We start from the raw sequence: 13,147 nt of genomic DNA on the forward strand, positions 1-13,147 counted from the left end.
GTAGTCAATGAACAGGAGTCTGACGTCCTTGTTGTCGAGATGCTCCAGGGATGAGTGTAAGGCCAGGGAGATGGCATCTGCTGTGGGGCAGTTGTGGCGGTAGGCAAATTGCACTGGATCAAAGCAATCTAGAAGGTTGGAGTTGATGTGTCTCATGAATAACCTCTCAAAGCACTTTATAATAATAGATGTCAGGGCCACCGGTCAGTAGTCATTGAGGCACGTTTCCTGGTTCTTCTTTGGCACTGGTATGATAGTGGTCTTTTTGGAGCAGGCGGGAACCTCAGAACGGAGTAGGGAGATGTTGACGATGTCTGTGAACAGACCCACCAGTTGGTCCGCGTAGGACCTGAGTGCACGACCAGGGGCTCTGTCAGTGCCTATTAGGTTCCGTGGGTTCACTTTCGAGAAGGCCGATCTAACTTCTGAGACTGTGATGGTAGGTGTGGTTGTGTTCAAGGCTATTGGGGCAGGTGACATTGGTTTGTTGGTTTCCTGCTCAAAACAAGCATAGAATGCATTGAGTTCAACGGGGAGGGGTGTTCGGTTGCTGAAGATTCTACTCGGCTTTGCTTTGTAGCCCATTATATAGTTTAAGCCTTGCCACAACCAACGAGAGTTTATGTCGTCAGTTTGGGACTCTAGCTTAGTCACATATTTTCTCTTGGCTTCCTGAACTCATTTATGCTCTTCTGTATAAGAACCTTTCATAGGAATTTGATTTATAGATGAGGATATGCACTCAGGGATGGAATCACTGACTGATTACTTTAATGTATTGGAATTGATTTTCATACATATTTTAATTGAAGTTAGATCTTTGTGATAGGGTAATTTTGTTTTTTATTGTTATTATTCATTTTTTATATATTTAAAAAAACGAAAAAAAGCAATGGTTAATGATAAAGTGAATTGAATAGAAAGATGTTGAATGCTGGACCGGTTTCGATGGGCTGAATGATCTCCAGTTTCCACTTATGGAGGGAAAGGTTCAACCTCTGCTGAGCATGCGCAGAAGAAACGAGCCCTTCACTGACTCGGGCTGTCATTGGTCAGGTTTTCCAGTGACGTCTGCTGCGGCCGAGACCACGTGGCCCAGTTTCCCACAATGCAGCAGTGAAGATGGCGGCGCCCAGGAGCCGAAGACGTGTGGCTCAGTGAAGGAAGGGGAGCGATTTTGTCCCAGGATCAGGGGGAACCAAACCCACTCACCCGTCATGAAGAATAAACCGGCCCGGCACCGGACCGACAACACATTCCGGGTGAGCGGCTCTATCGCGTCCCTCCATCCTGTGGTCTCGTCCTGCCCCCACCCCCCCCCGTTCTGCCCCCCCCCCCGGCCTGTCCGCCCCCATCCTGTGGCCTGGTCCTGCCCCCACCCACTCCGTTCTGCCCCCCCCCCCCCCCCCCCCCCGGCCTGTCCCCCCATCCTGTGGCCTGGTCCTGCCCCCACCCACTCCGTTCTGCCCCTCTTCCCCCCCCCCCCCCTCCCCGACCCCCCATCCTGTGGCCTCGTCCTGCCCTCATTTCCTCCGTTCTGCCCCCCGTCCTGTCCCCCCCCCAATCTGTGTCCACCCCCAATTCTGTGTCCACCCCCAATCCTGTCCTTGGCCAGTCTGTCCGTCCCGAGCCGGTCTGTCTGTTCCTCATTCCCACGTCTGTCCGTCCCCCCTGTCTCGTGTCTGTCGGTCGTACGTCCCGTGTCCCCTTTTCCTTGTGTCCTTAGGTCCTCGGTCCCATGTCTGTCAGTCCTCGGTCCCGTGTCCGTTGATCGTCCGTCCCATGTCCTTCGGTTGTATGTCAACTTTTTTGGTCACTAAGGGCAATTTATCATGGCCAATCTGCCTAACCTGCACGTCTTTGGACTGTGGGAGGAAACCGGAGCACCCGGAGGAAACCAACGCAGACACGGGGAGAACGTGCAGACTCCGCACAGACAGTGACCCAGAGGGAAATCGAACCATGAACCCTGCCGCTGTGAAGCCACAGTGCTAATCACTTGTGCTACCGTGCTGCCCTTCTGTCCTTTGTCTGCTGGTTGTCCCGTGTCGTGGGTCCGTCCATCCCACCTCTGTACGTCCCCCGTTCACGTGTCTGTACGTACCCCATTCTTGTGTTCGTCCGACCCCCCATTCCTGACTCCGTCGGTGGTCCGTTCAGTGCCTGTCGGTGGTCCGTTCAGTGCCTGTCGGTGGTCTGTCCCGTGCCATTCGGTGGTCCGTCCCGTGCCCGTCGGTGGTCCGTCCCGTGCCCGTCGGTGGTCCGTCCCGTGCCCGTCGGTGGTCCGTCCCGTGCCCGTCAGTGGTCCGTCCCGTGCCCGTCGGTGGTCCGTCCCGTGCCCGTCGGTGGTCCGTCCCGTGCCCGTCGTTGGTCCGTCCCGTGCCCGTCGGTGGTCCGTCCCGTGCCCGTCTGGTCCGTCCCGTGCCCGCCGGTGGTCCGTCCCGTGCCCGCCGGTGGTCCGTCCCGTGCCCGCCGGTGGTCCGTCCCGTGCCCGCCGGTGGTCCGTCCCGTGCCCGCCGGTGGTCCGTCCCGTGCCCGCCGGTGGTCCGTCGCGTGCCCGTCGGTGGTCCGCCCCGTCTCCGCCGGTGGTCCGTACCGTGTCCCTCAGTGGTCAGTTTTGTGTCCGTCAGTCTGTCTGTCCGCCGTCCCGTGTCCGTCCGCAACCCACCCCCCGTCGCCGTGTCCGTCCGCCCGTCCCGTGTCCGTCCCCCCCCCACCCCCCGTCCCGTGTCCGTCCGCATCCCGTGTCCGTCCGTCCGCCTGTCCCGTGTCCGTCCGCTCCCTCGTCCTGTGTCCGTCCGCCTGTCCCGTGTCCGTCCACCCCCTCGTCCTGTGTCCGTCTGCCCGTCCCGTGTGCCGTCCGCCCCCCCCCCCCCGTCCCGTGTCCGTCCGCCCCCCCCGTGTCCATCAGCCCCCCCCCCGTGTCCGCCCCCCGTCCCGTCCCGTGTCCGTCCGCCCCCCCCGTCCCGTGTCCGTCCGCCCCCCCCCCCCCCCCCCCCCCGTGTCCGTCCGCCCTCCCCGTCCCGTGTCCGTCCGCCCCCCCCGTCCCGTGTCCATCCGCCCCCCCCGTCCCGTGTCCGTCCGCCCCCCCGTCCCGTGTCCGTCAGCCCCCCCCCGTCCCGTGTCCGTCGGCCCCCCCCGTCCCGTGTCCGTCCGTCCGCCTGTCCCGTGTCTGTCCGCTACCTCGTCCTGTGTCCGTCCGCCTGTCCCATGTCCGTCCGCCCCCTCGTCCCGTGTCCGTCCGCCCGTCCCGTGTCCGTCCGCTCCCCCGTCTCGTGTCCGTCCGCTCCCCCCGTCTCGTGTCCGTCCGCTCCCCCCGTCTCGTGTCCGTCCGCTCCCCCCGTCTCGTGTCCGTCCGCTCCCCCCGTCTCGTGTCCGTCCGCTCCCCCCGTCTCGTGTCCGTCCGCTCCCCCCGTCTCGTGTCCGTCCGCTCCCCCCGTCTCGTGTCCGTCCGCTCCCCCCGTCTCGTGTCCGTCCGCTCCCCCCGTCTCGTGTCCGTCCGCTCCCCCCGTCTCGTGTCCGTCCGCTCCCCCCGTCTCGTGTCCGTCCGCTCCCCCCGTCTCGTGTCCGTCCGCTCCCCCGTCTCGTGTCCGTCCGCTCCCCCCGTCTCGTGTCCGTCCGCTCCCCCCGTCTCGTGTCCGTCCGCTCCCCCCGTCTCGTGTCCGTCCGCTCCCCCCGTCTCGTGTCCGTCCGCTCCCCCCGTCTCGTGTCCGTCCGCTCCCCCCGTCTCGTGTCCGTCCGCTCCCCCCGTCTCGTGTCCGTCCGCTCCCCCCGTCTCGTGTCCGTCCGCTCCCCCCGTCTCGTGTCCGTCCGCTCCCCCCGTCTCGTGTCCGTCCGCTCCCCCCGTCTCGTGTCCGTCCGCTCCCCCCGTCTCGTGTCCGTCCGCTCCCCCCGTCTCGTGTCCGTCCGCTCCCCCCGTCTCGTGTCCGTCCGCTCCCCCCGTCTCGTGTCCGTCCGCTCCCCCCGTCTCGTGTCCGTCCGCTCCCCCCGTCTCGTGTCCGTCCGCTCCCCCCGTCTCGTGTCCGTCCGCTCCCCCCGTCTCGTGTCCGTCCGCTCCCCCCGTCTCGTGTCCGTCCGCTCCCCCCGTCTCGTGTCCGTCCGCTCCCCCCGTCTCGTGTCCGTCCGCTCCCCCCGTCTCGTGTCCGTCCGCTCCCCCCGTCTCGTGTCCGTCCGCTCCCCCCGTCTCGTGTCCGTCCGCTCCCCCCGTCTCGTGTCCGTCCGCTCCCCCCGTCTCGTGTCCGTCCGCTCCCCCCGTCTCGTGTCCGTCCGCTCCCCCCGTCTCGTGTCCGTCCGCTCCCCCCGTCTCGTGTCCGTCCGCTCCCCCCGTCTCGTGTCCGTCCGCTCCCCCCGCCTCGTGTCCGTCCGCTCCCCCCGCCTCGTGTCCGTCCGCTCCCCCCGCCTCGTGTCCGTCCGCTCCCCCCGCCTCGTGTCCGTCCGCTCCCCCCGCCTCGTGTCCGTCCGCTCCCCCCGCCTCGTGTCCGTCCGCTCCCCCCGCCTCGTGTCCGTCCGCTCCCCCCCGCCTCGTGTCCGTCCGCTCCCCCCGCCTCGTGTCCGTCCGCTCCCCCCGCCTGGTGTCCGTCCGCTCCCCCCGCCTGGTGTCCGTCCGCTCCCCCCGCCTGGTGTCCGTCCGCTCCCCCCGTCTGGTGTCCGTCCGCTCCCCCCGTCTGGTGTCCGTCCGCTCCCCCCGTCTGGTGTCCGTCCGCTCCCCCCGTCTCGTGTCCGTCCGCTCCCCCCGTCTCGTGTCCGTCCGCTCCCCCCGTCTGGCGTCCGTCCGCTCCCCCCGTCTGGCGTCCGTCCGCTCCCCCCGTCTGGTGTCCGTCCGCTCCCCCCGTCTGGTGTCCGTCCGCTCCCCCCGTCTGGTGTCCGTCCGCTCCCCCCGTCTGGTGTCCGTCCGCTCCCCCCGTCTGGTGTCCGTCCGCTCCCCCCGTCTGGTGTCCGTCCGCTCCCCCCGTCTGGTGTCCGTCCGCTCCCCCCGTCTGGTGTCCGTCCGATCCCCCCGTCTGGTGTCCGTCCGCTCCCCCCGTCTGGTGTCCGTCCGCTCCCCCCGTCTGGTGTCCGTCCGCTCCCCCCGTCTGGTGTCCGTCTGCCCCTGCGTCCCGTGTCCTTCCGCCCCCTTCCTGTGTTGTCCCATGTCCGTCCGCGCCTCCCCTGTCCCGTGTACGTCCGCTCCCCGTCCCGTGTCCGTCCCCGCCTTCCCGTCCCGTGTCTGTGTCGTGTCTCCCCGCGTCCGTCCCCTGTTTCCACACCCGTGCGCTTCCCCGTTCCTTGACCGTCCGTGCGATCTCCCGCCACGTGTCTGTCCTTGCGGCCCCCCTGTCTGTTCCCCCGCCCCATCCCGTGTCCATCCGTGCCTCTCTCTGTGCTTTCGCCTTGTGTGCAATGATTCTGGCTGGGGTGCTGTGTTTGAGATATCTGAGATTAACCTTTCTGTTTTTACAGTTTCTCACCTTCTCTGAACGATTGGCGAATGTGAATATCGATATAATCCACCGGATTGATAGAACTGGGAGCTATGCTGAGGTAAAGAGACTGATGGACCGCACGGCCTTTTGATAATGAATACATTTCAAAAGTCTTCCTCAAATGTTACAAAAGCTGGAGAAACACTGGAAACATGAAGGGGGATTTAAAACTTTCACATCAAAGATGTGTTCACTGCAAGGGATATTGAGAAAAAGCTTGAAACATTGGATAAGGATTTAAAAAAGGAGATGCAAGACAGAGTAAAGGGGAAATGGAAGCAGATCTGAAATGTTTGCAATGTTCTGATGGACTGAGTGACTTTTGTAGTTGCTGTAATCTGAACACTGATCGTTTTTTATAAAATTGTGCTCTTGTGCAATGCCTTGTTTTAGTTTTTCTATGTTCCTTAAATTAAAGTAACTAGTGTTGCTTTGTAAAAGTGTGGTGTTCTTATTTAAGTCCTTCTGTAAATAAACTCTCAATGTTTTGTAAACGTCAGCCTTACTGCCTCAGTGGACAATGAAGTGAGCAAACTGTAATACTTTGTATCTAAGTATGAAATTTCTATGCCCCTCATAATTTTATACATTTCAATCGTGTCCCCCTTCAGTCTCCTCTCCTCCAAGGTAAACAATCCCAGTCTATCCACTCTCTCTTCTTAGCTAAAACTCTCCAGCCCAGGCATTGCTGTGGTAAATCTCTTCTGTACCCTTTCCAGTGTCATCACATCTCCCTGTTATTAAAATGTCCTGAAGCAATTAATTGCCATTTAATTATTTTCTACATGCAGCCTATGTTGTAATAGTGGAAAACGTGCCAACAAATCTGCACAGCAAGATTCCACAAAGAACAATGTGATAATCTGATGATCGGGTTTAGTGATATTTGGTATGGGTCAGGAGATGGGAGAGCTTTGCTGCTCTTCTGCAAAATAGTGCCACGGGATCATTTACACCTCCCTGAGAAGCCTGACAGGGTCTCAATTAAACATTGCATCCAAAAGTTGGCATCTCTGACAATACTGTGGGAGTGCCAACCTCGATTTATGCGCTCAAATCCTGGAGTGAGACTTGAATCTACAAGCTTTTGACTTGGGTAAGATTGCTTTCCAGCTGAGCCATGGTTGATGTTGGGAACGCAACTTCATATTGAGTTTCAGTGCAAGTTTGTTCCATGCTGCTATCTTGATCTCTGTCAATGCCCTAATGCTTTGTTAATCCAGTGGCTGTGCATTTAACAAAAAACACTTTAATTTGCAACTTGATGGCACAGAGAGTAATTTTGTCTGAAACAGTTAGTTAAGCATTTTCTACTTGGCAGCTACACAGCAAGCTGCAATATCTACCCTGTTAAATCCCAGATAGCTGATAGAATAGAATCACTACAGTGCAGAAGGAGGCCCCACCCTATCCCAATAACTGAATAACCCACCTAATTTTGGACACTAAGGCAATTTAGCATAGGCAATCCACCTAACCTGCACATCTTTGGACTGTGGGAGGAAACTGGAGCACCCAGAGGAAACCCATGCAGACACTGGGAGAACTTGCATACTGAGTAGGAGGCCAGACAATTTCATCTACATGCTCTACAAGAAAGTAAACTTTATTAAGTCTACTGTAATGTTTTGCCACAATAGTTTGAGAATGATGGTGATGTCTAGCACGAGGGGGCATAGGTTTAAGTTGAGGGGAGATAGATATAAGACAGATGTCAGAGGTAGGTTCTTTACTCAGAGAGTAGTAAGGGAATGGAATGCCCTGCCTGCAACAGTAGTGGACTCGCCAACATTAAGGGCATTCAAATGGTCATTGGATAGACATATGGACGATAAGGGAATAGTGTAGATGGGCTTTAGAGTGGTTTGAGTCACGGGTCGGCGCAACATTGAGGGCCGAAGGGCCTGTACTGCGCTGTAATGTTCTATGTTATGTTCCACACACTCACCCGAGGCTAGAATTGAACCCAGGTTCCTGGCGCTGTGAGGCAGGAGCGCTAATCACTGTGCCGGCCTGATGATGCCAACGCCACTGTGGTTTTGATTTGGAATTTTTCCACCATGAAGAATACAACGCTATGACTGACTCTTTCCAAATGATCAGATTCAGACAGAACAGACAGCAGACCAGTGAGAGAGATATGAGCACAGGGCACAGTTACCTGGGCTAGTGGGTCAGATATAGAGGGCTGGAGGCTGTGCCGTTTGTTTCCTCCTGCTCTACAGTATGTTGACAGAATTGTGACTCTGGTCTGTTCGTTGTGTTTGTGGTTACAAACTGTACTCTACTGCACGTGAAAGTAAAATTCTGCACTTCTCTTCTTAGGAGGTCGAAACCTATTTTTATGAAGGGTTGGAGAAATGGAGAGACCTGAATTGCACGGAATACTTTGGTATGGCTTGCTTCAATTGCACATTTAAACTGCAAACATCTGTGTGAACCTTTTCCGTGAAATATGGAAATAACCTTTCACCAGTTTTCACCCCAATTGGTCAGGATAATCTTGTAAACCAATCTGATGCACTGAGCTAGCTGATGTGCTGAGGAATGGATAAGTTCTTGAAAAGAAATATCTTCAGGGCTGTGGGGAAGGAGCAGAGAAGTGGGACAAACACCAGGAATGGTGAACCTGTTCCAATTAATGGGCATTGCTATTTCAAAGAGCTAATATAGGCATCGGCCTGATTGGTCGCCTCCTGTGAAACTGATTAGATTCGTATAAAGGCCCAACATGTCACCGCAGGGAAGATTTAATTCTTGTCTGGGGCTACATTAATTTGGGTATCTTGGCATGGGCTGGAAGTAAATTAAACTTTAGTATAAAGGGAGGGAGATTGTAATTTATCATATCTGCCATTAATGTCCTGAAGTGCATTCTACTCAGTGACTTGCTCTGAAGGGCAAACACTGTTATGTTGGTTAAGAGGCAGCTGTTTTGCACCCAGCAGTGGCTAATCTGATTCTGTTGGTTGATGGAAGGATGTTGTCACGGACAGTGGGAAGGCTCCCTACTCCTCCTCCAACTAGGGTTATGGGTTCTATTAACAGCTGCCTGAAGAGGCAGACTGGTTTGCTGGCCCACCCCGGAGGATGATGCCTCTCATGTCCTCAACCTGTGGAGTGGGGCTTGATACCACGACTGAGCCAAACTGATGAAAAGCTCTGAGAAAGAATCAAAATCTGTAACTTGATGACTGCATCCTAACCTGTGTTTCTCTTTGCAGTTACATTTCACAAAGAGGTGTATGGAAGAACCCAGTCTTTTAATCAGCTGGTATATCATCAGAATGCAGTTGTGGAAAGCTTGAAAAACCACCTTCAAATCAAGAACAGCCTGGCCTATCAGCCTTTGCTTGAGTAAGGATCTGAACAGATTAACTTTTCCCCTCAATGAAAGTGTACAGTGTCACCAACCTTAGACACACTGTGGTGATATTGTATCTCTCATATAATGTTGCGAGTGGATAACCAAATGGAAGAGGATCAACTGAAACTTATATAAGGTAATATAGGGGCCAGTTTAGCTCAGTTGGTTGGACAGCTAGTTTGTGATGCAGAGGAAGGCCAAGTTCAATTTCCGTACCAGCTAAGGTTATTCATGAAGACCCACCTTCTCAACCTTACCCCTTGCCTGAGGTGTGGTGATCCTCAGGTTAAATCACCACCTGTACCCCTCAAAGGGGAAAGCAGACTCTGGTCACCTGGGACTATGGTTACTTTACTTACTTTTCCAAGGTAATTATCTAGTAATAAACTGTGCATAGCAAGCCCCACAACACTCCCATGGTAATGGCCAGATTACCTGCATTAATGATGTTAGTTGAGAAATGAATACTGTCCAGGACACCAGGGAGAACTTTCTTGCCTTTTATTTTTGAATGATGCCTTGGGGGGTCAATTATATCCACCTGAACAAGTTTAATGTCTTCTCTGAAATGCATCATCTCTGGCAGTGTGGCACAACCTCAGTGCTGTCCCTCTGGTGATGCGGCACTGCACCTCTGGCAGTGTGGCATGGCTTCAGTGCTGCACCTCTGGCTGTACGGCACAGCTGCACCTCTGTTGGTGCTGCGTGGCTTCAGTGCTGCACCTCTGTTGGTGCGGCGCTGCCTCTGGCTGGTGACCCCATGTTGAACCCTTGTACAAGCAGTGCTTGTGTTGACATAGAATTGTTTCAAGCATGTACGTTCCATGAATAAAGGTGTGTGCATCAGCACCAAGTCTCACTCACTCAATGTCACCTATGTTTACTGATCTACATTGGTTTTTGCTCATGATTTTTAAAATATTAATTCTTCTGTTCAATCCCCTCCATGGCTCCCCCCTATCTCTGTAACCTCCTCCATCTCCACAACCCTCTGAGATCTCTGCCTCCAATTCTGACCAATTGAACATTCCTGATTTCTGCCGTTGTCAGATGTGCGTTGAGTATATTCAAGACAGAAATTGATCAATGTTTTGGATACGAAGGGAATCAAGCCGATAGTGCAGGAGGATGGAGTTGAGTTAGAAGATCAGCCACTTTTTTGGCTGAGCTTTTGGTCACGTGCCTTAATATCACTTTATGTGACTCTGTGTCAAGGGTTGTTAATGCTTACTATAAAGTGCTTTGGGCTGTTTTTACTATGATAGAAGTACTCTATAATTGTACGGTAGTGGTGGTGTGATGTTTGCTGTTCACTGTTTCTATACTACAGCCTGGTGGTACAGCTAGCCAGAGATCTGCAGAGGGATTTCTATCCTCACTTCAGAGACTTCTTTGTAATTATAACCTCCCTGCTGAACACTCAAGACACAGAGCTGTTAGAGTGGTCCTTCACGTGCCTCTCCTACCTCTACAAACACCTCTGGAGACTTATGGTGAAGGACATAACGGACATTTACAGGTGTGCATTCATTTTTCTCTTCAGACTATTAAATACCCTTCGTTTAGCCTCAACTAGTGAAGTTTTTCATTTTTATGCAGGATCTGTCATTCTCTACTTAAATAAAGAGGTTGAAAACAGAGTAGTCGGCACTGACTTATATTCAATACCTGTTTTACGCTAACATGTTTTGAGATATACACATTCTGCTTTGATAAATAGTTGAATGTTTTGCACCATGAGACTTCTTTTATTTATTCGTTCATGGGATGTAGCCATTGCTGGCTCTGTCAGCATTTATTGCCCATCCCTAATTACCCTTCAGATGGTGATGGTGAGCTGCCTTAACTCCTTGCAGCCCTTATGGTGTAGGTACATCCACAGTGCTGTTAGGGAGGGCGTTCCAGGATTTTGACCTAGCAACAATGAAGGAACAGCGATACATTTCCAAGTCAGGATGCCGAGTGGCCTGGAGAGAACTTGCAGGTGGTGGGGTTCCAATGTGTCTGTTGTCCTTGTCCTTCTAGATGGTAGCAGTCATGGGTACGGAATGTGCTCCATGAGCATCCTTGGTGAGTTGTTGGTTGTTGTAGTGCATCTTGTAGATGGTACACACGGCTGACACTGTGCACCAGTGGTGGTGGGGGGGGGGATATTTAGTTAGTGGACTGGGTGATTTTTTTTTTTAGCAGTGCAATGACAGAATATCTTTCTCTGTCACAGGCAACACATCACTTTTCAGATGGCAAACAATATATTTGGGTAAACAGCAAATCATAGGTCTGTCCATTGCACCATATGTAATAAACTGATACAAGGAACTGATAAATTGGAGAGTCAGAAGTTTGTCCAGACTATGAGAATGAAAAGTGTTTGGTCTCATCAATCATAATAGAAGAACAAACTTGAAACTATTCAGCAGGTTCAGAATGCCCAAGAGTTCTCTACAGCCAATGAAAAAAACTAGATAAAGTGGAGACATGGTTGTAATGTACGGAAGCTAATCAGGCAGCTTGCACACAGCATGGCCACGTTCAGAGTGACCACGCCATCCGTTTTGGGACATTGGTTAAGGAGGAAAATATTTTGTGACAAAGTACGAAATAGCAATTGTCAGGTTGTTTATTGCAGGTAATATAATTTCTCTCTTCGTTTTTAAGCTTGTACAGTTCACTTTTGGGCCATAATAAGGAACACATCAGATGTTTTGCAGCTGAAAGTTTTGCTTTCTTGATGAGAAAGGTGAGTTTATTTTCATATGATTCACTCCTGGGATTAGCGTGTGCCTTCAACTGCCGGGACCCCAATTGTTAACTGTATTTGGTGCTTTTGCGTGTGTGAAATGTGTGTGGATATAAAATATGAATAAATGAGCGGAGGAATACATTATGCAGTTTGTCTATGTAACCAAAATCTCATAAGTGAATGAAGAATAAACTCCAGTGTATTATCTTTAACCATCTTGCCATCCGAGTTTTGAACTTCCTCCTACATCTCCTGTAAGACTCCTTAAAACATACGTTTCTGACCAAACTTTTGGTCACCTGTCCTAATATCCCCTCTGTGGCTCAGTGTCAGCGTTTGCCTGCCAACACTCCTGTGAAGCATCTCGGGATCTTTTGCCATGTTAAAGTCCCTATATAAATGCAAACTTGTAAATTGTGTTCTTACCATATTGAAGAAAGAAAGTGCAGCGGGATTTTTAAAGCCTTTTTTCCATTGAACTGTATTGATGAAGGTTTTTGTTTCTTCTTGTAACAGTTGGTTCCTTTTTATGTATATGCAGGCTCCTGATCACAATGCCCTTTTCAACTTCATGTTTGCTGACCTGGAGCAGCACTCCGAGAAGGCTGAGGGTGTGGGACAGCTGCTTTTCGATGTGTGCAGAGGAGTCCAAAATACCTTCCACTCATGTGCTGCCAAAGTAATGCTTTAATTATTCCAGAATGCCAATGGCAAGGCCTTATTTATTGCTTAATCTTCGTGCTGCTTTTAAGGGCATTGGGACTCAACCACTGAGGGGTTAGCTGGGCCTCTTCAGGGGGCATTGGTGGCAATGCTGGCATGGTTTGCTGAGTCACGGGGTGTGAAATGGATCCCAAGTCTGGAACGAGATGGCAATCTATTTCTTGGTACTTGGTTATTTGCAGAATGCAGCATCCTCCCTACTAAGACCCAGTATCCTACAAGTTTTCCTTCATACTATTTTGAATGTACAATAAACAAATAAACCAATTGTTAAAGAATAGCCCCTATAAACAGCAACATGACATCCTTTGTATCCATCTTGAATAATGGAAGCGTGCCAAATTAAATTGAAATATCATGAGGGGTTGTGGGGGGGGGGGGGGGGGGGGCACAAGTTTGTCTTTATACTCTGCGAAAACAAAAATCAATACATTCAGCAAAAGATCAAAAATGAAAAGGAAAACAAAAATCAATACATTCAGCAAAAGATCAAAAATGAAAAGGAGTAACAGCCCTGACGGGACAAACAGGAAAAAAAAAAAAATCAAAATTTCATAGGAAGCTTATAAACTCTCATTAAAATCTAATTTTGGGGGTGACGTCTTTCTTTGTACTCTATAATAAATTAATCAAGGGTGACGCCCATGGCGGGGCACTGCAACAAAAAGATATCAAAATGTCAAATGAAACTTACAAAATCAAATTTAAATATCATTTTGGGTTGCGGGGGGGGGGGGTCGGTGGGAAAGTGCCCTTCGTCCTTGTATCTTAGCCTTGATACAATTAACATACCATTGACAACATAGCGCAGTTAAGCGCTAACCATGTTGATGTGGGACTGGAGTCACATAT

At 52.3% G+C, this 13,147-nt stretch overlaps 1 protein-coding gene across 1 annotated transcript in view; it reads left to right on the forward strand.

Moving 5' to 3' along the window:
* Window positions 1-1,104: 1,104 nt before the first annotated feature.
* Window positions 1,105-13,147, forward strand: part of utp20 (UTP20 small subunit processome component) — a 206,642-nt gene continuing 194,599 nt past the window's right edge. Inside the window, 7 exon segments of the mRNA XM_072484851.1 lie at window positions 1,105-1,262; window positions 5,440-5,520; window positions 7,788-7,854; window positions 8,687-8,819; window positions 10,160-10,348; window positions 11,488-11,569; window positions 12,114-12,251. Of these exon segments, the coding sequence (XP_072340952.1) occupies window positions 1,218-1,262; window positions 5,440-5,520; window positions 7,788-7,854; window positions 8,687-8,819; window positions 10,160-10,348; window positions 11,488-11,569; window positions 12,114-12,251 (735 nt within the window). The 5' untranslated portion in view covers window positions 1,105-1,217.

Source organism: Scyliorhinus torazame, chromosome 19, assembly GCF_047496885.1.
Source record: "Scyliorhinus torazame isolate Kashiwa2021f chromosome 19, sScyTor2.1, whole genome shotgun sequence".
Classification (NCBI taxonomy): domain Eukaryota; kingdom Metazoa; phylum Chordata; class Chondrichthyes; order Carcharhiniformes; family Scyliorhinidae; genus Scyliorhinus; species Scyliorhinus torazame.